At 44.0% G+C, this 23139-nt stretch overlaps 2 protein-coding genes across 6 annotated transcripts in view; both read right to left on the reverse strand.

Moving 5' to 3' along the window:
- stat5a (signal transducer and activator of transcription 5a) overlaps nucleotides 1–5920 on the reverse strand; it is a 74293-nt gene extending 68373 nt beyond the window's left edge. The window contains exon 1 of one of the 3 annotated variants that reach the window (XM_031566769.1): nucleotides 5773–5920. In XM_031566769.1, the coding sequence (XP_031422629.1) occupies nucleotides 5773–5897 (125 nt within the window). In that variant the 5' untranslated portion in view covers nucleotides 5898–5920. The remainder of the gene's footprint in view (nucleotides 1–5772) is intronic. The other 2 variants (XM_012816842.3, XM_042707395.1) reach the window with 2 other exon arrangements.
- Nucleotides 5921–10564: 4644 nt separating this feature from the next.
- Nucleotides 10565–23139, reverse strand: part of stat3 (signal transducer and activator of transcription 3 (acute-phase response factor)) — a 23722-nt gene continuing 11147 nt past the window's right edge. For 2 of the 3 annotated variants that reach the window (XM_012816843.3, XM_031566789.2), the window contains exons 8-24: nucleotides 22533–22691; nucleotides 22252–22344; nucleotides 22068–22127; nucleotides 21929–21952; nucleotides 21096–21189; nucleotides 20845–20892; nucleotides 20667–20750; nucleotides 19514–19612; nucleotides 18742–18877; nucleotides 18516–18568; nucleotides 18251–18345; nucleotides 17881–18020; nucleotides 17413–17628; nucleotides 16206–16248; nucleotides 15290–15349; nucleotides 13185–13285; nucleotides 10565–13070 (exon numbers count right to left, since the gene is read on the reverse strand). In XM_012816843.3, the coding sequence (XP_012672297.1) occupies nucleotides 13033–13070; nucleotides 13185–13285; nucleotides 15290–15349; nucleotides 16206–16248; nucleotides 17413–17628; nucleotides 17881–18020; nucleotides 18251–18345; nucleotides 18516–18568; nucleotides 18742–18877; nucleotides 19514–19612; nucleotides 20667–20750; nucleotides 20845–20892; nucleotides 21096–21189; nucleotides 21929–21952; nucleotides 22068–22127; nucleotides 22252–22344; nucleotides 22533–22691 (1543 nt within the window). In that variant the 3' untranslated portion in view covers nucleotides 10565–13032. The remainder of the gene's footprint in view (nucleotides 13071–13184; nucleotides 13286–15289; nucleotides 15350–16205; nucleotides 16249–17412; nucleotides 17629–17880; nucleotides 18021–18250; nucleotides 18346–18515; nucleotides 18569–18741; nucleotides 18878–19513; nucleotides 19613–20666; nucleotides 20751–20844; nucleotides 20893–21095; nucleotides 21190–21928; nucleotides 21953–22067; nucleotides 22128–22251; nucleotides 22345–22532; nucleotides 22692–23139) is intronic. The other variant, XM_012816844.3, reaches the window with a different exon arrangement.

Raw genomic sequence — 23139 nt, forward strand, 5'->3', positions numbered from 1 at the left:
GTGCTTTTAGCGTTTAGCCCTCTAGGGTATGCACAACACTGTGTAGACATCTCCTTTAGTAAATACCTTAAAAACATTATTCATTTATCAGATTGTATGTTCATATAAAAGCTAGCTTGATATAGTTATCAAATGTGTCTAGCTAGCCCCTAAGAAGAAGACTCATGCTCTAGTGGCTAATGGGTATTTTTAACTCCTGTGACACAGACTAGGCTTGGCAGGAGTATTCCGGTCAGTTGACAGGATTAGCATTAGCGTAGCGGTAACAATAGGGTGGGGCGGCCATGTGGCATGTGAAAACTATTTCCTATGACAAGGAGTCAGAGGAGACCTCGAAATCAAACATTTTGCGCAAATTTTTGTCCACATCCATGTACAGACAAAAAAATGCCACACAAAAGAAGGTAAACCCCTCTGGACTTTACCTCGCCTTGACTTTACACATACACCCACAAGGAAACCTCCACATTTGCCACTAAATCATTTAGAGCACATTTACAGCACTCAGACACCTCTATCACCCATTTCTCCTGCACCCTGCCTCCCACTCTCTCTCTTTCTCTTTCTCTTTCTCTCTCTCTCTCTCTTTCTCTCTTTCTCTCTCTCTCTCTCTCTCTCTCTCTCTCCTACAGACACAGATGCCCAGAGTGAACCATTTACACACAGCCAATTACACCATGGACTAGCCCAATACGAATCTAAGCCTAAGATCCAGGTGCAGAACACACAATGCAACTTTCCCACAGTCCTGCAGACCAGCTCTATTCCACACTCCCTGAAGACTGTTTGTTTACCACAGTAAGCCTTCACTCTGACTAAACATTAGCTGTGTATCCATGATAGATTACCAACAGATGAGTTATAACTTCAGTTATCAGTTCATATGACTTTACCATATTGAATGGGAAAGACAGAGATAATGAGTGCCAAAACAAACTTACTGTGAGTTCAGTTATTGAGAGCTAGAGAAATGAGCGAATCCATTTCAAATCAGCCATCGATTGTGTAAAGAACAGATCTACATCAGTCTCCTTTCACTTCCTCGCTCTCTTTTGTCTCTCCTCCAGCCTTTCTCCCATTAGAGACTGTGCAGGCGTTTGCTTGCTGACTCAGGTCTTAGTCACAGCATTGCTTTGGGGAGGTTGGGGGGGGGGGGGGGGTGCTTGATGTATGACTGAACTGGAGCTGAGACTCAAGCTCTCCTGGGCATGCCTAGCAACCCCAGACCCCAGAGTCCGAGGATTCCTACTGGGAAGCCTAGTGCGGGGAGAGGACAGCTGCCAAAACGACTCCTCGCTCACTCAGCCTCAAACGCTTGGCCCTCCTCCTATTTTTCTCCTCCTTCTTGCTTTCCTTCCCCATCTCTGTAACCCTTTCGTCTGCCCTCTATACATTCTGTATTTCCATGGCGTTTGGTTATTTGTTTGGCTCCTTCTTATTGGCTGTGGACCAGGTTACCATAGCTACAACATACCAACATACCACACAAAATATGGGTGTTGTGGGTGTCCATAAGCATCACTCTATCTATTTTTTCATGCTAGCCACCTAGCTGTCTGGCTTCTGTCTTTGTTTTGGGAATTGGGTCAACAGCACATGAAGGCAAAAAAAAGAAAATCATCTGAGCCATGCATAAAACACACCACCAAAACAACACACTTATCATGAGAACATAAAACCTCACTGGGCTGCTTTGTAATGCCCATTACAGTGCACAGTGTCTATCTGTTTGCTTATGCAGATGTAATGAACAAACATTGGCAAAGCAAATGTAATCATATTGTGTGTGGTGGGCCTTATCCTGCATACATCTGCACCGTTGTTGGTAGGTTTTCTTACATGGACCATCAGTATATTACATTAACCTATGGGAGGGCTCCCTCACAGTTCTGAATTATTTGCTTATATACATGACTGGATTGGGGGGGGGGGGGTCACTTAAGGTGGTACTGGCCTGTGTGCTTTGTCATGCACAGTCATGGCTTTTGCATTTGTTGGTATAGATGATCTTTGCTTATGGAGGTAAGGTCAAATGTTCTATTTGTTTTATGAAAGCAAACAGCCACTAAACTTGGCACCAAGGCCATATTTTGCTAGCCCGGCAGTGTTTGCACACAAATAGAGCAAGAAGACCTGGCCATTCACAGAAAAAAAATCTTTCTGCTAGCCCCATTCAGGCTGCACCCTCAAGCTCACCTTCTCATTAGAATCTATCTCTCCTCATTCACATTTTCACTTTTTGGACTCGTAGTCACGAAACTGTATTTAATCTCAATTCCTGCATCCTTCCTGCTTCCATGATCTTGATGGTGTAGCATGCTTGTGGCAGCACCTCCAGGTACTGCCCCCTCCCCCAGCCCCTCTCACATCCTCCTGAGCTTCATAAAGCCTCCTTCATCCATACTTCTGTGTCTGTTCGCTCCCTTCTCTCTCATGAGCCTAGCTGCATGTTGCTGCTAGGTGCAGGGAGATCTCTAGGCGCGCAGCCCCTTAACATGATGGCAGTTAGATAACTGCGGACTGCTTCTCAGCAGTGGGGGCTTTCCTCTCCCCTCCTCTCCTCCCCTGACCTTTTAAGAGCCCTCGCTCAGTGTATCAAACAGTTTCACCCTTTCTATTTCTCTATATGACCATCCTTCACTTTACATTCCCCATTTCTTTTTACCTCTCTCTCTCTCTCTCTCTCTCTCTCTCTCACACACACACAAACACACACACACACATACACACACACACACAGTTGCGATCTCTCTGTCGGTCTCTCTTTCTGCCCCCATGTCCCTCTGTAAGGGGGGACACGGTGTGCCAGCCAACACAGATTGTATTCACCGCATGCCAGCCCTGTCCCCGGTAAGCCACGGCAGACCCAAAAGGGATACGAACTGTGCAAACTTTGCCTTGGCACCGCGCCCCACCTCTCACACACTGTAGCCTAATGATCTCCAACGGTGCCCGTGACCGTTGCCAAATTAACAAAGACGGCGACGCGAACGTGGTGTGTGTTTTTATTTTTTACAATGAGGTTTTGTTTCTCTTTGTAAGTAACGTCTAAGCGGTCTTCTGTGTCGCCTGTTATTTATTGATGCTGTGCTGGCTGAGCGCATTCCCTTGATGTCTCACGGGATCCACCAATCAGGCACCGGCTATGCATTCCTCACTCGTTTGAGTACAGAGTACATCAGCAGTAGTGCAGGGGAGCCAAGAGATCAGCAGGGACAGATATGTTTTAAAAACACTACAACAGTCATATATTTATATATACACACACACACACATATATATATATATATACACATAGTATATACATACATACATACACACATGTATATATATATCGTAAACAATCACATTTGAGCAAGTAATTTGCAGTCATCTCATCTCTTTGTAATGAGCATTTCTTGAGTGTGTAATGAGAAGCAGCTCTCACTCTTATGCACACGCACACGCACACAAACACATACACCCCCCCCCACACACACACACACACATATATACAGTATATATATATATATATATATATATATGTACATATACTGAGAGAAAATCAAACCCAACTGAGGACAAAGATGCACAACAACAAAGAAAGAATGTGAGGAGATTAAGGTCAGGACCACAACAAGGGGGATATAACGTCTCGTTTTACATGACATCTCAAGCAGCTGTTTGGTTGACAGGGCATTAGCACATTAGCCAACTTATGATGTGAGAAACAGTGTGTGTGTGTGTGAGTCTGTCTGTCTGTCTGTCTGTCTGTATGTCCCTCTACATGACTACTGCTTATAAAGTTGGATTGTGATATATTCAGACACAACCAACAACCCTTTTACCTGACCATAACATGCAGGCAGCCTACCAGGAACCACCACCAAACACCTAAAAGACCCAATTAAAGTTTCCTCGGCAGTCATGACTCCATGTAGACTGAAAATACTGTGGTACAAATGTCACAAGCACATTGCAGACTCACATTCCTTGTGACATATTTTACTTGAACATACAGCAGTAACTGACGGCTTTCGAGGGTCATGTGTGCCTGGCCAGAAGCCCCAACTTGATCCTTGAACCACAGGGAGAGCTACAGCGATTGGCAGGCAGAGAAACCACTTTGGCTGATCTTTAGTGCAACATTTCTGCCAAAATCACCAGGAGATTCAACAAACGGAAATGATGAATAAATAAACGAGTAAAATGTAGGCATAATGTGCATGAATAAACACAACCCAGACATACTGTATATGGATAAAGAATAGGCCTACATATATAAAACCACATTATTTATTTGTTTAATTTATTCTAATTTTGACTATCTGTTGTAATTGACATGAAAAAGGCATACAAATGTACTTGTAAACAATCGTTTCTGTTGTCATAAGGCCTCTCTATAGGCGGTGTTAAGTTGTTTATGGGAGTGCAACCAACAAAGAAATATCCATCAAGATCTGTTTACGGACAACATCGGGGCTGTTGTCAACACAGTCTGGAGATTATTTGAAGCAGGGTGGCAAAAGATTATTGCAGAGGGCTAACATGTTTCTTTTCTCAAATCAGAATAGTGTCTGTCCTCCTTCAGTTTACGTCAGGGATTAAAACAGAAACAAAGCTCCTCTGTGTGTGCCTTGTAATAATTGCAATGGTATAAACAGGCGTGAATCATGGGAGTAGAAAACAACAGTTAAGTGTTGACAGACAATATTCTGCTCATCCCAAGAACACAAATGTGGCATGAAAAACGGATGGCATAGAATTGCAATTAATCAATAAGTCATCAATAAATGAAATAGACTACCCATCAACCAATTAATTCGACAACCAACTGCAAATGTATTACTATACTTAGCCAATGTTTCATAAATAACAATGTATACTGTGCATAGCGCAGCCGGTATGCTCACCAGACTGTTATAATACGATACTTTGAATGCTTTCACCCTGATAATGTTTTTTACTAAGCGCCAATCCTACTTGAAAACAAGAACACGGTGAAGAAGAGTGGAAACTGCAAAACCATTCTGGGTGGTGTGATCTCTGTTGTTCAGTGACCTTTAGATTACTCTGATGACCATTTGTCCAAATCGGAGTCAAAAGAAGAGTTAAAAGTCATGGTGCACCAATCGCAAAGTATTCGTGAGGTCTGGTTCGCTAGTTCCAACTCTTTTAACATTTCAATTCAGACACGCGGTGTTACTTCTACTTTGACATAGGCTACTGAGGGGGAAATGAACTTTCAAGGGCAGCTTCGTCAACTCATCTAATGCGAGATAGCCTACTTTGTGGATGATCACTTGTACAATATCTGCTTAGGAGCGTTGCATCGTACTTCCGTCTGTAATTGAACGACAGGTTGAACAAGAAACATGCTACTGTTTCATTCCTGAGTTGCGTCCCCTGTACTCTCCCTCTCGCACACACTTGACAGCCGCGGCAGAGGGGCTGGACTCTCCGCCTGTTGATCCGATCAAAAAAGAGAAGCTTGCGAAACACCGGTGTCAAAGTATACGCAAAACCTCAAGCCAGCAAATGTCATCATTTCAATATTGTTCATAGTTAAAAATGAAAATAGTAATAATAACCAAATTATTTCTGTATTATTTCACAAATATAGGTTAAAGACTTTGTATAGTCTACGATCGACCGCCGTTTAAACATGTCCTCACTGCACAGCACTAGACATGAGTTTGTTTACAAAGCGCCGCACTAAAATTATTTCGCAACAAAATAAAATGCTAACAGTTTGCTAAACAGAATAAAAGCTTAAGGAAATGTAATTCCTACCTTGGCAGACCCGTTAACTCCGCTGTCTTGTCGCATAAACTACTGCAAAGCTCCAAGTGAAAATACGTCCCAGAAAGACAGCCTCTCTCCTGGTCTTTCTGCCAGTGGGCTACGTAGTTTTTCATTCGCTTCTTCTCTGGACTCGCTCCTGCCCCCTCCCTCTCTCTCGCGCGCGCTCTCCAACCGCCAACTTCCGGTGTCTTTTTTTTCGTGTGTGTGTGTATGTTTTTTTCTTCTTCTTTCCATTTACAAGCCGCTGCAATTCATTCAGTGGGAGAGTCTAATAATTCGGCCTACTTTACGCTTCACACTCAATTCAGTTATCTCTACATCTCTATTCATGCCAATCTACAAACCTTGTACGGAACATTCGGTGTGATTTATTATCAATGGCCAAATTAAATGGCAAATTGCATTCAGCAATAGACTACCATTGTATGGCAAAGTCTGACAAATGTCATAGGATGTGAGATGGCTGCACGCAACAAGTTAACAAGTTAATAAGTAAACTAATAACTGTTTATTCGTAGCCCACTGGGGGGCCTTCAGGGCAAAATGTGGCAATCTTAATAAGACTATTTAATTATTTTTTACTTTGCAGCTTTGCCCCCTACAGCGAAACAGACAAACAGAACGCAGCAGATGTTTGTAGGTTAACTGGAACATATGGCATCCCACTTGAAAATCACCCCAACTTACTCATCTCACTTCTGTATCCATCAATACTGCATCTCCATTAATAGCAAACTATGTGGTTTTCATGCATTGCCATTATAAGACTTCACTGGCTATAATGTACAGAGAAGTGTATTTTAGATTACGTCAGCTATAGACACGGTGTTGCAATATGGCCCTGTACTGGTACTTTCACCTGCAGATTGCCCTGTTGCTGGCACTAAATGGTAACTCATGCTGCCGTTACTTTTACTCCAGAAGTGGTACTTAGCTCCATTTTTAGGTGATGGGCTAAATGGTCAACATGGGTGAGAATGTGATAATGAATGTAAATCAGAATGACTCATTTATTTATCTTGATGTCAAGACGTTGTACAATTTTTATATTCATTCTCACCTGTTAGATATTAATCACTCATAATAATAATAATAATACAAATAATAATAATAATGCTTTTCAAGCATATGCACAAGGTGCTTTCCACAACATGTTACATGAATTATACACAGGCCAACACAAATAGAAAGAGCGCATCCATTACATTAGAGAAGAAAATAAACTAATAAACACATACAGAATACAAACAGAATATAGTAAGATGAAAGCATAAAATAATAAACCATAAATGACAGTACAAACACTTAATCAAATAATAGAACATCATACATGTAAAAAAAGCAGGCTGATACAAATGTGGCAAAGAGTCTGTGCAGATTTGATGTTGTGAGGGAGGTTGGTCCTGGGTCGGTGCCCTTGCTGAAAAGGATCATGTACTGGTTGTCTCGCCTCTGGGGGTAAGGATCAACTACTTGCCTCTGTGGGCATAGCACGTCATTTTAGTCTTTTTGTCTCAAATTTATTTTTGTTTAACATGAATTAACACTGTACTGAGGTTGGGTATTTCATGCCAAAAACATGAAAGATGAGAACCCTTACAAACGAGGCCAATGTTAGACTTAGGAGGAACACACAAAGTGGCTTTGTGAGAGGTTAAGAAGTTCATTTCGAGGATTTTTACAGTTAGTTGTGGAACTGGATTATCATTCTAGGCATGTTTTGCATTTTCCTGGTCTCACAAGTAGCAAAGGCCATAAACAGTTTTCTATTCCATCTATGCACACACATAGACGGTGTTGGTTTTGCTGATAACAGAAATCAAAAGACATGGTGTTATCCTCTTTCTCTGTGATTCTGTGAATGGAAATAGACAGCCTCAGGTGTCAGGCTGGCTTGTGGTGGTATAGGCAAAACCTCACCCTGATTTATGGAACACACTGTTGAGAACAGATTGACATCTAGTGGTGTAAATGTGTAAACACGCTTGCTGCTGGAATTGACATACAATATGAGATGTAAACATCGAAACACAGGAGACTATCTATAAACTGGGATTGAGGAGAGGAGGAAACAATCTTTCAAAATGGTAGTTGTGTGTGTGAAAGTGTGTGTGTGTGTGTGTGTGTGTGTGTGTGTGTGTGTGTGTTTACAGAGGCTTTGGTGTGTCTACACAGCTTCACAAACACACATACACACTCACACACACAAACACGCACACACAGTAATTCTTATGTTATCTTACTACAAGGTGAACATGGAATACAGAGAGCAAAGGTTCTCACACGACCACATCTCACTGCAAAAGGATGTGTGGGAGGGACTTGGGCGTTCTCTGCACCAAACAGTGAGAGTGTGAGAGGAAATGATAGATGACGTGCAGAGAGAGAGAGATTGCTAGGAAAGGGATGCCACACACATAGGAAGCTGCACGCCACTGAACCAGAAGCAGAGCTCACTTTCATAACCACTCACTTCCCTTTCCACACTCAAGGTAAAATATGGGCTCTGCACCACATCAGCAGGCCAGGGCAGAAAATCACACACACACACACACACACACACACACACACACACACACACACACACACACACACACACACACACACACACACACACACACACACACACACACACACACACACACACACACACACACACACACACACACACACACACACACACACACACACACACACACACACACACACACACACACACACACACACACACACACACACACACATCAGGTCATCTCGCAGATCTAGGGACGTATTGATTGCCTGTTCTGATTGGTAGCTTGCCAGGCTGAAAAGATGGCTGCTGCCTTCAGAAAAAAAGTTGAGTCAACAAATGCCACATGGGGAACACTTTTCATTCGTACTCTCACACAAAATCTCTCTCTTTCTCACACACACACACACACACACACACACACACACACACACACACACACACACACACACACAAACACACACACACACACACACACACCTCCCCAATATAAACACTCAAACATACAACCATTTCATTTGTACTTTAGAATTTAGACTGCATTTCCTCAGTAAAAATCAAACCTGTCACAGATCAGTGATGCAAATGCCAAGATAAAAATGTTGCATCAACATTCTGTTTGTACAACCAGGTTATGACTCAATATGGAAACCAAGGTCACCAAGCAGCCTTTGTAGTGTGCATTGACCATTCAGATTTTAGTAGTGGTAAAAATGTAGAGGGTTCAGTGTGTAAATCAAGTTAAATCTCCAGTATCTCCAGTTATGAAAGCTATAAAACTGCTCTGTTTCTAATTCTCAGCCCCCCCATTCCCTTCTACCACCCCCACCCCCCTTTTCTATCTCTCTTCCTCCAGTCGGCTTTTGTGCTTGGTCCAGGGGGGCTCAGGCCCTGGGTTCTGTAATGCGACTTGAGACAGTTTTATTGTATATTCTATATTCTATATACATAAAAATTGAATTGAAAATTGAATTAAAGTACTGTCAGTGGTCTTAGAATACTTTACAAGATGATCTATGGAATTCGTTAACAGTCACAGGGGATTGAAAACGCACGGATGGAAACACAGACCACATAATCTGCTAGAGATTAGTAGCAAAATCTACTAGAAGCCTTCCTCAAGGTGTGCATGAGGAGGAGCTTATCTCTTTAGATTAGGTGCCCTGATAGAGATTTATGGCCTGGTAATAACTATTACATATTCATCCTCATCTCAAAGGTTCTTCTCCTCTCTTTTACAGCATATCGTTGCCCTGATCCTTGTGTTCATCTTTTTTTGATTCGACAGACTAGCCAAAACCACAGCCCTGGAGAACAGTGACTTAAAGGTCAGCACATACCAGTCTTCTAATTGTTGTCACCATGATGGTGTTTTTCTTTGTTTATTTCCATGATTTGCAGAGATAGGCTGGATCAATTGCTTCTTTGACCTCAATACCCTTCTCAAGTTGTACATTCTACATGTCTTACCCTCTAAGCAAACTACGTTTTTTTTATTTTTGGCTTTGGCATGCCTATGATATACAGTGCTATATATGCTAGTTATCGCCCCAATAGCCTTATAGATATTGTAACAAACCACTTTCCAGACCAAAGACGGTACTAGAAGTGGATGAAGGTTTTTGCGTGTTCGTCTCTCTACGCTTTGCCTTAAATATAATATTTGATTGAAGGACCTAATCCTTGCAACTATAATTAATCCGACTCCATTCAATTTAGGAATTTATTTAGCATTCATTGCTGCTCTGTTAATGTAATATTATTAGCCGTTAAGTAAGCTGACCTATAGTCATTTCTAATGGATACCTCTAGCTTGATATAATGAACATCTCCCTTAATCTTTGTTGATCTGGTTTATTCTAGGGATGGTGTCTCCCAGGATTTTGCCTCGGGTGTTTTCTATGTTAGGCAACCTGCTGCTAGTCTGGTGAATGGTGCAGAGGCTGCAGAGGCTGCGGTGCTGCCACAGACGGCTACACTCCCAGCTTGTGTTCCAAAGCTGCTGTAGGGACTGAGAGGCAGGATGCTGCACAAGCAAAGTTTGACCATTCAGTCAAATGCAGAGGCTGAAGGGCAATCCACCACTGTATAATACAATGTTTGACAGTACAATGACAATTATTTGTCAGGTGTCAGGTGCTTGTCAGGTGATTAGCCGGGTACTTGAAGATATTTGCTTTTTGGTTTTGAAACTCATCCTAGTCATGCATTGCGGTAACAACGTTACCAACGACTCCTGTTTGTAAATTCAACAGAGGCAAAAGTGGATCTGAGCATCACAATTTATTTGTCAGGTGCAAGTTACTAATTCAGTTAGACATTCAAACTCGAAAGTGAATAATCTAAAAATCACAAGTACCTAAAAGAAAAAATATACTTAACATTCAAAGGGTATGAACATAGCTGGCTGCTCAAGTGATTTGCTACAAAATATAAGTGCTTTTTGCCACGTTCCCCTTAAATACCAAGTTCAGGGGCAGACCTGGGGAAATTGATAACCAAATGGAATTCTGTCAGTGTTTGCCCTGCCAGGCACCACATAATGAGGATTCATTGGTGGAGGACTTAAGTTATTTATGGGTGGAGGGGGTGCAGCCTGCAGGGCTAATCAATTCCACTGCAGGACTGAGACCACTTCACCACCCACACAGAGACCATTCAAATTAAACTAAACGTGACAAAAAAAAAACATCTTGCAAAGTCATACAACACTTAATACTCTTAGTACCAATTGCCTGCCCTTATTTTAACCTTGTGCAGTGAAGCAATGGGAAGTAACAGGGATAAAGGGTAGAGATAATTAAACCTGCATTGTGTAGACAAGCCCAGTCCAGCACCGGACTCAAACTCGCAACCTCTGCGTGGGAGGTGGGTGTGGTAGCAAGGAGGCTTAAACCCACGGGTGCTAGTGTCTGTTGACAAGGTGTGGAGGAGTGGGGTTACTTACTGCACCTTAACACTGTACCTGCTCGCTACCCTTACAATAAGAGGGTCAGGAGGTATGTGAGAAATGTCAACCCAGTGTGGCAAGGTGACTCTTGAGTGTTCTTAAAAGGCATGTTCTATAAAACACTGACCCACACCGAATTCATTGAAACTATAGGTCCAGCTGTGTTTAAGATCCAAAAGGTTATTGGTCCAAAACTTAAAGCCTTACAATGTGATACCACATGTTTTTAATGAAATGGTCTACAGCATAATTTACAGGGTATGCAGAATGATACAAGCAGCATTTACTCATAGGCCCTGTTTAAACAGACATTGTACAGATGTGTTGATCACACAATATGTTTTTATAAAACGGTAAACACAGAAAAATGGATGAAAGCCAAAAACAATGTTAAATAGTAAATGTTAATAATGTATGAGTATGCTGGCATCCTCTGGATATTGGGCTTTATAGTTCAAGACCCTGTCTTACACCGTCTGTTAAATAACAAAGCACCAAAACCAATTCTAATACCGTTCCAATCAGATCAATAACGGGAGAGGAGAGCGGGAGAACCATTTACCCTTCCAAAATGTCAGGCCAGGAACCTCAAAGCAATCAACGCTGTTGCCTACTCTCCCACGAACCCCAAACCCACCCACCCCCTGTTGGCAACCTTTCTAGTAAAATGGCTGCCAGAGGATGACTCGCGAGGAAGCCGCCTGATGTGCCGAGATAAACGAGAGCGTAATGGCTGGCGGGCCTAATGAAAGGCAACGCAGCGGCATTAAGATGCGTGACCTTTAAACGCGATGAATGACTTTATCTGCCGCCTTAAATTCCTCCCTTTTGGTCCTTGTCTGTTTTGAAAGGAGGGGCCCTGCGGGCTGTTTGAAGTGAATCTGCATGTACGTAACGGCGCGGGGGTTACAGGCGGTGGACTCGGGGGTATGGGGGGCCTCAGGAGGCTTTAAGGACGTCGGCCCCTGAGGTGGGGAGCCCGCTGGTGGGAGGAAATACGAAGAATCATCGTCAAGGCAGTAGAGTCTGCCAACTCAGAGGAAAGACAGACAGAGAAAAATAAAGAGAGAAGGAAGGGAGGAAGAGGGGCATGTTCCAAGGCTCTCACAGAAGCAGAAAGAAAGGGATGGAGAGAGAATGGCATGAGGACATGACATGATCTACAATAGTAAACTCAGACAGAGAAATGGATACAAGAAAGGAGAGATACAGATAAATTCTATAAAACATCCAAGATTAATATAGGGGTACAGATTCCCTTACTATGAATTTTTACATTGCTAGCTTACATTGCTTTTTGCTATAAGAAAAATATAATCATTTAAAAAAAGGGCATAAGGTGACAAACACTTGACAGGACTATATAGACAATTCTTCTCCAAGATATTTCATTACAATGGCAAGATGTTTTAAGAATATGTTACGAATTTAAATGCCAAGACACAAAAATAAAAATAAAAACAGTATTGTCATACCATTCTTTAAATTGCTGGGAGCCATAATCAGCTAAGAGTTATCTCTAAAGAATTCTATTTGAGCTGGGTGAATTACTTCAAACTGCTGGAGCCAACATGGCTTCGTTGAAACATAATGGATGACATTACAAACTCCATCTCTAGACTAATGAAATCGGCAACTGGCTTTCTTCAAAGCATGAGTTACAGCACCCATTAAAAGCTCAGTATTTACAGCCTATATTTTCAATTAGAAAATGAGAGGAAATCAAAAAGAAAACATCTGGTGAAGTGATATAGTCTCATCACTATGGATACAGTTCCTACATAGACTATGATGCCATATCCTCCATGTCCAGGGTGAGGGAATCTGGGGGAAGAAAGCACACAGAGATTATATGCCTTACCACAACAGAGGGTGTGTGGTGTGTGCGTGCGTGCGTGTGTGTGGGTGAGTGTGTGTGTGTGTGTGTGTGTGTCTCACCGAGATGTGCTGGGTTGGCCTCAGCTACCTCGTTATGCATGAGAGAGTCGAGTGTGCGAGGAGACATGGGGAACAGATCACTGGTGTTTCCGGAGTTTGTGCTACAAGAGAAACAAGGCAAAAAACAAGACAAATCAGGTTAAAAACAATACTCTCTCGCTCATACGCTCACAATCTCTAGCTTTCTCTCACACACACACACTGATTCTTTAGTGCGCACACACACACATACGCATATGTGTGTGCACAAATCTCAGTTATATGCAGACACGCAAAAGCATAGACATTGTGTGATTAAATCAGTAAGGCTGTTTGACCACAGGCGATCAGCCAACTGTCAGTTTTTGTCTCACAGTAACACAAACACACACGCACGCGCGCACGCACACAGGCACGCACACAGGCGCGCGCACACACACACACACACACACACACACACACACACACACACACTTTAGACTTTGGTTTTGAGTTTGGTTTTGATTATTTTGAATTCGAGTCCAAGTTGAGAATGATCTCCGTGAAAGGCCACAACAAAGTCGATGGAGTTGATGAGTCTGGGGGAGAAGTGATGGTTGATGAGACCAAAAAACAGACAAAACAAAGGAAAAGGAGAAGGAACATTTCCTTCTACTGTGTATCATGCACACACACACACACACACCAGTCACACACACACACACACACACACACACACACACACACACACACACACCAGTCACACACACACACACACACCAGTCACTCACACACACACCAGTCACAGACAGAAACACAACAGCATTACATGGATCAGAGGTTAGTGTGATGAGTCCCAAACACAGACACCCCACTCCTGAGAAAAAGCCCGAAACGAGAGAAAACCCACCAATCGCATGCTCCACTAGTTTATGAGAGGAAGACAAAAATGAAGGGTGCATGGATGACTACTAACTAATACAAACCACAGAGTTTCCAGAGTGCATTCTACATCCAGTGAGATGCAAGGAGAGGAGACGGTGGACTTGTTCTTAGTGAGTGTGACAGATGGACTGATCGTTCAACCCCGGCAGGCAAGCCCAAAGGCTCTCTACTCTCTCATCCTTCAGGAGAACCCAAACTAAACCAATGCTCTACAGGATATGGGAACAGACAGGGCCAAACTCAGACCCAGACTGCTGCGTCCAGCATATGCCACGCTGTGTTACTGATGCTCACACGAAGGCCAGGATCCATGGAGAGCAAAGCACTCCAACTTGTGGCTTCCTGGAAAGCTGGCAAATAAACTGTTTTGGATACATTCAAGGCTACCCTCCCGGTCAGACCAAAACACAGACACTTCCTTCCCTCACCCAGCTAGTCACCCATGTCCTCCCCCCTCCCTCCCTCACCCACTCTAGCTGTGTAGGTGAGGCCCGCCCCTGGCATACCGGGACACACATCTGTGGCGCCAGACAGCAGAGAGCTCCTATCACTACCCTATGGCCCTGGAAATGCCATGGGTCAAGGCTATCACATGCACAGCTATGTACACCCTATGGCTTCACGGCGCCCTCTCTAATGCAGCTCAATTGGAACTGCGTGGGCCACGTATTTCAGCTCCATGCTAAGACAACAGGTTCAACTGACAGCAAGTACCTGCTTCCAATGAAAAAAAGACGTGTAGCCTAAGAGGTTTGTCAGCGTGACCACAGGATGACAGATCCAGCACAGAGCAAGCACCAGCGCCCCCAAAAAGAGTAAGTTCACCACCCATTAAGCTATTAATACCCACCGCCAGCTGTGACAGGGTTATGGTTTCAAACCCCTCGGGGCACAAAAATGAATGCGAATGTCTACGTAACATGTCTGGAGTGTGAGCGGAAAGTGGTTGATGAGTGAAACTAGTGGGAGTGGACTTCTACTGAAGAAAGGCAGATGGCTCCAGTGGGTTAGCGGGGAACGACAACAAGACAAAAAGTGTAGGATTAAAAAAGAAGAGGAAACAATAACAACAACAACAACAATAATAAAATGACACTGCACTACATGATCCCAGAGGATGTTAAGGGACAGACATGTCTCGCTCTCTCTCTGTAGCACAGTCACACACCCGCCCTACATGCCATGTTTGCCCCTATGCCTACCCAGAGAAGCCGTTTCCTAGAAGCTCACTGTCCGGAAAGTCCATGAAGACGGAGGGACACCTATGGAGAGAGGTGAGTTTTACAGCCTGCCGCACACGCACACACACACACACAAACACAAACAAACGTACACCCATACTCCCCCCCCCCCCCCTCCCACACACATACATACATACACACACACACACACACACACACACTTGTGCGCATCCACACAAACATACCCGCACCCTATACAGTCACCTCAGCAACATTGGTGTGTACATACATATATGTACCCCCCACACACACATGACACTTACACAAATGAACTTATCATTACATACCATACTTCTTATGTAGAGTGAGACATCGTCTCAAGCTTCCACCCTACTGGGCTCAACTAAACTGTTTTATTTTTGTTGAAAAAATGTGGTAATACTAGAGATTCAAAAAAAAATTTGGACATTTCCATTTTCGTGTTCAGCAGGGCTAAAAGGACCCATACTTAAGTGGAGTTTCTCCTCATATCCTCTTTTTCAGGTCACAACAATCTTGGTTTGCGAACACGCAGCGCAACCTTGTTCAAAAACTGTTGCGTCAATCACTTTCCCTTTCCCTTGTCTATTTCTGTGGCCTTTTTTTCCCCTTCACCACTTCTTCATATAAGCTTGTGAACAGAAATGGAGCTTGGGCTCATCATGAGTATGTTCAGAAGCTAGACAGGGGCCTTTAAGCATTAAGACGCTATACTACTCTCCATCACTAACTCTTCAAGACTCTTAAGAACCGCAACTGTAAAAACACACACGGATGTATTTACATGTGTGCAAAGCTTTGGCAGAAAAAAAGGTGGCGTAATAGCAGAGAGGAGCAGAGAGATGCAATTCACTCCCTACACACACACACACACACCACATAATAATAGAATACTTACGGGGTAACGCAGATGAACTTGGTTTTGAGGTAAGGCTGAATGGCTGTGAAGAGGAAGAAAAAAAAAAAAAAAAAACAGCGATTAAAGAGATCATGCTGACATGAACAACAATCGCCCACTTAAGAGCTCTACAGGGAAGCAGGAAATGACTGTATTTACAGTCTACTCAGAGCTGACTGGGTCCCAGTAGCACCAAATTACACAATCTCCCTCTTGTTATTTCACCATGACTCCCCCAGGCCAATTCAATAGTTTCCCTGAATTCAACTTCAAAAGACCTAAAAGAACACCTGTTGACACACAGCTCTACGACAGACTTTTTCCCACTAAAAAGACTGTGTATCCACTTTTTTTTTTTTTTTTTTTTTAAGAAGTGGTTGTGTCTTTCTTTCTCTTTCTCTCAGAAACTAGACGAACAGCAGCGGAGGGCAATGGATGGACTGGCATGGTGTTGAGAAGAGGAAGATCAGCTGAAGAGAATTGGGGGCTATGGATGCTAATCACATTAAATTAATTGTTGGAGCCACTTATGATGTCCTCCCAACTCTGCAAGAAACCTCGGAGTGGGTGGGTGAAGACGTAAGCTTCATGTTGTGAATGGGTGCTGACGCTTTAAAACATATTCCCTCTGGATGTAAAACTAGCTTGATCAGGTTTTTAAATAATTGCCGTTTTTGTTTGAGATTAAACGAGTTGAGGTTAACACTTAATGACCTTAAGGGACAGTAGAATTTATTTTGTGCGAGAGGGGTAGGAACTGGAGTTGGAGGTTGCTGGCTGATGTCAGAAGGCAACTTCAAGTTCCACGGTGAATTGTTGTGACTGCTATGGGACCAGACATGGTGTTGTATTCTGAGAGTGAGCGGTGAGAGAGTTGTGAATCAGAATTGTTATTTTTATGTACATCACATTATTCTTTTATACATGATATTCATGTGCTTGTTATATATTCTTTTGTATCCTAATCATGTGTGTCTCATTCTCATTCATTCTTCTTCTTCTTTATTTAACGAAACAAGTCATCTTTGTTGTTCATTTTTAGTATCGTCATGATGGTTGTAGTGCACCATGGTTGCTCGGTATGTAGTGCTACGTTGTTGGGTACGAGTACCTGCATGTGACGGTCTTAGGTCCGGCCGCACAAGGAATTGAACATCTTTTCCAATGTTTAACTAAAATGATCCCTCCTTCTCTCTCAGACACTTACTGCATCCATCAGTCAGCTCTTGCTCGGGTTGGGCTTCAGGTCTGCAGTATTTGCCAAAGGCCTCTTCTTTGGGGATGTCTGGGAACAGGTAAACCAGCGGTGACACCAGGATGTTGGTGGCATCCATGATCTTGTAGCCCATGATGATCTCGGCGAACGACATGCTGTTGAGCTGCTGCTTAGTGTAGGGCTCCACAGATTGGATCTGAGTCTTACCTGCAGCAAGACACACACATAAACACACAAACACACATGTTCGTAAATATTAATAGTCCAACTGTCCAGCTCTACCACTTTCTCTGCCTTACACACATGCATACATAAATATTCATAGATGACTAACTTAACTCCCCAACTCCAGCTCTCTCTGTCCAATACACACACACATATGTACACACACAGAGACGCGCACACGCGCGCGCACACGCACACGCACACGCACACGCACACACACACACAATCACTCACCACTGATGTCCTTCTCCACCCAGGTAAAGGTGATGCCTCCCTCCTTGCTGCTCTCGCTAAAGCGCAGCAGGAAGGTGCCGGGGGGCTTGGGGCTCAGGATGGCCCGCTCTCGCTCCTTACTGACGAAACCTATGATGTACCTGACACACACACACGCACACACACACACACACACACACACACACACAGATAAATAATGAGTGACTCAGATCACATATCTTTCACATGAGTCATTGCATTCATCAACAGGCGGGAGTCTGCCATCATGTACGTATAAGTGACATATAGAGACATATATGGTAATGTAGTGATTCATGTAGTTATAACTGCATGTGTACTGTGAGCTGCATACACCACAGTGATTTCTCACCCCTCGTTCCAGAGAGCCAGGATGTACTTCTTGACCAGGTCAATGATGTTGTCCAACCACACCCAGAAGGAAAAGCCTTTCCCTGCCATGTTCTCCTGCACACCCAATAAACAAACGGAAGCGAACACAATCAGCAGCAACATCTACAAGGTTCCTCCAGTGCAGGCTGGCTCTCAGAGCAGCGCAGTGGCAGTAGAACAGAACAAAACACTGTATGTTTGAGGGAAACAGAAATAGAACAGGCGGGGTTGCCATGGCGACGCACCTTGCAAAACTTGGCCCAGGTAATCTGACATCCGGAGTAATTCACACATGGACCTGAAGAGAGTAGGACCAGGGAAAGAGAAGGGGGGGGGTACTTTTATTAAAAAGCAGTATTTTGTGATGTTTTCAGGAAGTGGTGCTTTCCTGTATTAACAGGACACAGACACAGACACAGACACAGACACAGACACAGACACAGACACAGACACAGACACAGACACACACACCTAGCAGCTTCTCTGCGAGTGTGGTGAGCTGCTCGATGGTCAGGCCTCTCTTGGTGGTGGAGGAAAACTGCCAGCTCAGGACCTCAGCCACCTGGTCCCACGTGCCCACCGGGGGCTTGGTGAAGAAGTTGACATTCTGGAGAAGAGATGGAGAAATGGACAGACAGGGGGGGACGGAGAGGAGGGGCAGGGAGGGTGGAGTTAGAGAGGAAGCAGTCTGTCTGTCTGTCTGTCTGTCTGTCTGTCTGTCTGTCTGTCTGTCTGTCTGTCTGTCTGTCTGTCTGTCTGTCTGTCTGTCTGTCTGTCTGTCTGTCTGTCTGTCTGTCTGTCTGTCTGTCTGTCTGTCTGTCTGTCTGTCTGTCTGTCTGTCTGTCTGTCTGTCTGTCTGTCTGTCTGTCTGCCTGCCTGCCTGCCTGCCTGCCTGCCTGCCTGTCTGCCTGTCTGCCTGTCTGCCTGTCTGCCTGTCTGCCTAACAGCATGTGTGTGTGCTTAGTGTTTAAAGATCGTATGGGTGTGTTTGCAGAACAAGGAACAAGGGCAACACCCTGAGATCTTTGGTGAAACTGATGTGATCTGAGTCACTCATTATTTATCTGTGCGTGTGTGCATGTGTGTGTGCGGCTCTGTGTGTGTGTATCTGTGTGTGTGTGTGCGTGTGCGTCTCTGTGTGTGTTTATCTGTGTGTGCGTTTGCGTCTCTGTGTGTGCGTCTGTGTGTGTGTGTGTATTTAGGCTTGGGTATAGCCAGTAAGGGGCACTGTGCTCCTACTCACCTTTGGGTGGTTGGTCAGCATGTTGTACCACAGGATGGAGGCCCAGGCATTTGGCATCTGGCAGATGTTACTGATGACCACCACTGGCAGAGAATGAGTCTATGGGGAACAAATGATCTTTAAGAAAGGTCTAATTACCTTTGAGAAAGTGTCTTTAATGAGACAATAACAAGCACTTCATAGGGTGGAGCTTTCCTGTGCAGAAAAACGTTCATTGTTTCATTGTCAGTCGTGGAAAAGAAATACTTGATACTGTGCGCCTGTGTGTGTGTGTGTACTCTCAGGTTATCAAGGTCATACCGTATTTACCGACTGCTTTATACATTGATTTTGTAAACTTTCTGCAGCCCTGCAGTGAACACTCTGGTGTGGGCTATGTATGGGTTTGATTTATTCTTCTAAAAAAAAAAACACTTCATATTCAACTTCAGAATGCAACGACTTTTAAATAGCTAGTAGTGCTCGCACCGCAACCACATAACATTTCGTTTTACGTGACACAATGACATAACATTGAAACACACAGATAAGGTCAATACATGGGTCTGTTTTATGAAATTCTATAAAATACTATCATACAGTTAACATACAGTGCAGTTACTAGTTGGGAAATTGCAGTAATTATTGCCTAGTTGCCTAGAGATACTGGAGACAGGATGTGCTCAGTGGGTACCCATGGCAATAAGCTCCCATTATGACCTCATTGGCATTCTGCAGGAAAAGCCAATCAGCAGCCTTGCTCTGGCCTAATGGATCATCAGTAGGTTAGCGTACTTTAATGGCCAGCGCGTGTGCTCAGTGGAGAGACCCACTGAGGCTGACTCCATGTTCTTAACCGCTTCTCATTAGCGCTGAAGCTAGGCTTGAGCAGCACGGGGGGACTACATGGAGAGCATTAATTACGGTACATGAAGTACCACTTAGGCAGACGGTCAGATGTAATATCCTGGTCCAGGCACACAAGCTATTTATGAAAAGGCAGCGAGCTTCTTATGTGTTAGTGTGTGTCAGTGTGTGTCAGTGTGTGTCGGTGTGTGTGGGTGTGTGTGTTTGACAGAGGACAGATTGTCAGAGAATATGTGGAATATCTTATTGGGGTTAGTGGTCGTGTTTAGGTAGGAAATTGGTGTTTGTGCGTTTAGTTTCGACTGACCTCCAAGTCTATCTTGAGTCCTTGGTGGTAGACTTCTGTCTCAAAAGTGATCAGATGAAGTTCCTCTGTGACGATGAGAGAGGCCTGCAAGTGAAACAAGTGGAGGAGAGGTAAAATAAAGCTCATCTTGATAAACTTATCAGTAGAGGAGGAAAGCATCATAAAAGTTCACACTCACGTCACTGTTGGTCCTTCCTCCATTACCACACCTCTGCTCTCGAAGAGTCTGAGAGAGAGAGAGAGAGAGAGAGAGACAAATAGGAACCTCGTTAAAACTACTATTCCCATAAGGCAACGCTGAACATTTCTGTGGAGGAACGAGTAATGAAATTCCGAGAGGACGTTTTGGGCCAGGCTTGCTTATTAGCTTTGTAACTCCCTCTCTAGGACTACAGCTCCCACTACGCACGTTGCCCATCTCCCACTCACCAGGTGTTTGAACTCTGCCGAGAGGCTGCCGTTGTTGGACTCCTCCATGTTCATCACCTTGGTGTTGGTGCCCAGGATGTTGAATTTACGCGACCTGGACATGAAGCACAGAAATAAGGCATTGCGTAACACACATCAGCTTGTCCTCATGTAAAGCATTGGCCCCTGTCCTCGGCGCATCTGGAGGCCACTGTTGCACACGTTTGCTGATCTGTGCAGTGGAGACGTGTGGACAGAAAGCACAGATCAGGTCCAAGTAGGGCTCTTGCGCAATACATGCATTGCTAATGCAAGCAGGAAGAGAGTACAGGGAGGACGATAGAGTAATGGAAGAGTACGATAACACATTTCATTAGACCTACATATGACAAGAATCTAATTTCATGACTTTTACAAAACTCAATGAATTTCATTAATTTTCCACGCCTGGAAAAGGGGATTTAAAAAAAATTCCAAGATTTTTCCAGGATTTCCATGACCATGTGAACCCTGGGAGGAGGAGTGAAGAACGAAAGGGTCAAGAGCCTGATGCTCTGATTAAGACACAGGGCGTTTCTCAAAGTCAAGGAAGGATCCTTGACGGATCCATCGAAAGACTGTTCCAATGTCTAGGATCCTTCAAATTCTACCAAGGACCGGGTTCTTTGTTCAGATCATTTTCAAGGATGCAGTTGGAGTATCCTCTGGATTCTTAAAGCACCCACAACCTTATGCGAAACATACCAAAGCCTTTTTATTTAGCCACAGTCACGGGGCAGAAAAGGATTGCTCAACTTAGGATGTGGTTTTCTTTTACGTAACACAGCACATGTCGTACACAGTAATAGACTCACCCTCGAATGGCATCTCCTGATTCCCTGCAAAAGAACAAAAAGCAGTTTTGTCAAGTTGTTATCTGCAGGTCCCTAACGATGACAAAAAAAATATAATTTGAAGCAACATGGCCTTGACAGGCATTCAGTCTAAACTCACTTGTCAATGCAGACTTTGATTTTCAGCTGGTAGTTCAGTTCAGGGAATTTCACCAGTAATCTGAAAGAGAGCTTCCCAAAATCAGAAAACTGTGTGTGTGTGTGTGTGTGTGTGTGTGTGTGTGTGTGTGTGTGTGTGTGTGTGTGTGTGTGTGTGTGTGTGTGTGTGTGTTGTTTTTTCTCACCTGACTTTGTTGGTGAACTGGACGCCTGTTTTGATGACCAGTGGTCTGTCGGGGTGCATGGGCATGCAGGGCTGCCTCTCAACCACAAACGCACTGCACAACACACACCACATAAGCACAGCGTAAGCATTTTATGGTTTTCAATTGGTTTAGTGTGACCTTCTGTGTGCATAACATAGTGAGTGTGCGCGTGTGTGTGTGTGTGTGTGTGTGTGTGTGTGTGTGTGTGTGTGTGTGTGTGTGTGTGTGTGTGTGTGTGTGTGTGTGTGTGTGTTGTTCACCTCTTCATGAGGTTCCTGAAGAGGTCGACGATCTTCTCCTCCAGAGCAGGACGGTGCTGGATGATGGGGTCGCCTTTGTAGGAGACCTTCTGCTGCAGCTCCTCCAGCTTACGGATCTGCTGCCTGATCTGCAGCTGAGACTCCGCCAGAGACGTGAACCTGAGAGGAGAGAGGGGGGGAGAGAGAGAGAGAGGAGAGAGAGAGAGATAGAGAGAGAAGGAGAGAGAGATAGAGAGAAAGAGAGAGAGAGGAGAGAGAGAGAGAGATAGAGAGGGCGAGAGAGAGAGAGAAATAGAGAGAGAGCGGGAGAGAGAGAAGGAGAGAGAGGGCGAGAGAGAGAGAGATAGAGAGAGAGGGAGAGAGAGAAGGAGAGAGAGAGATAGAGAGAGAAGGAGAGAGAGATAGAGAGAAAGAGAGAGAGAGAAGGAGAGAGAGAGAGGGAGAGAGAGAAGGAGAGAGAGGGCGAGAGAGAGAGAGAGAGGGGGAGAGGGAGAGAGCGTTTGACCTTTAAAACTCCTGTATTGTCTCACATCAATGTTATGTTCGTAACATTAATGTTATGTTCAATGTTCGTAACACTGATTTGACAAATTAGTGGAAATGCTAG

This window comes from Clupea harengus, chromosome 1, assembly GCF_900700415.2.
Source record: "Clupea harengus chromosome 1, Ch_v2.0.2, whole genome shotgun sequence".
Classification (NCBI taxonomy): domain Eukaryota; kingdom Metazoa; phylum Chordata; class Actinopteri; order Clupeiformes; family Clupeidae; genus Clupea; species Clupea harengus.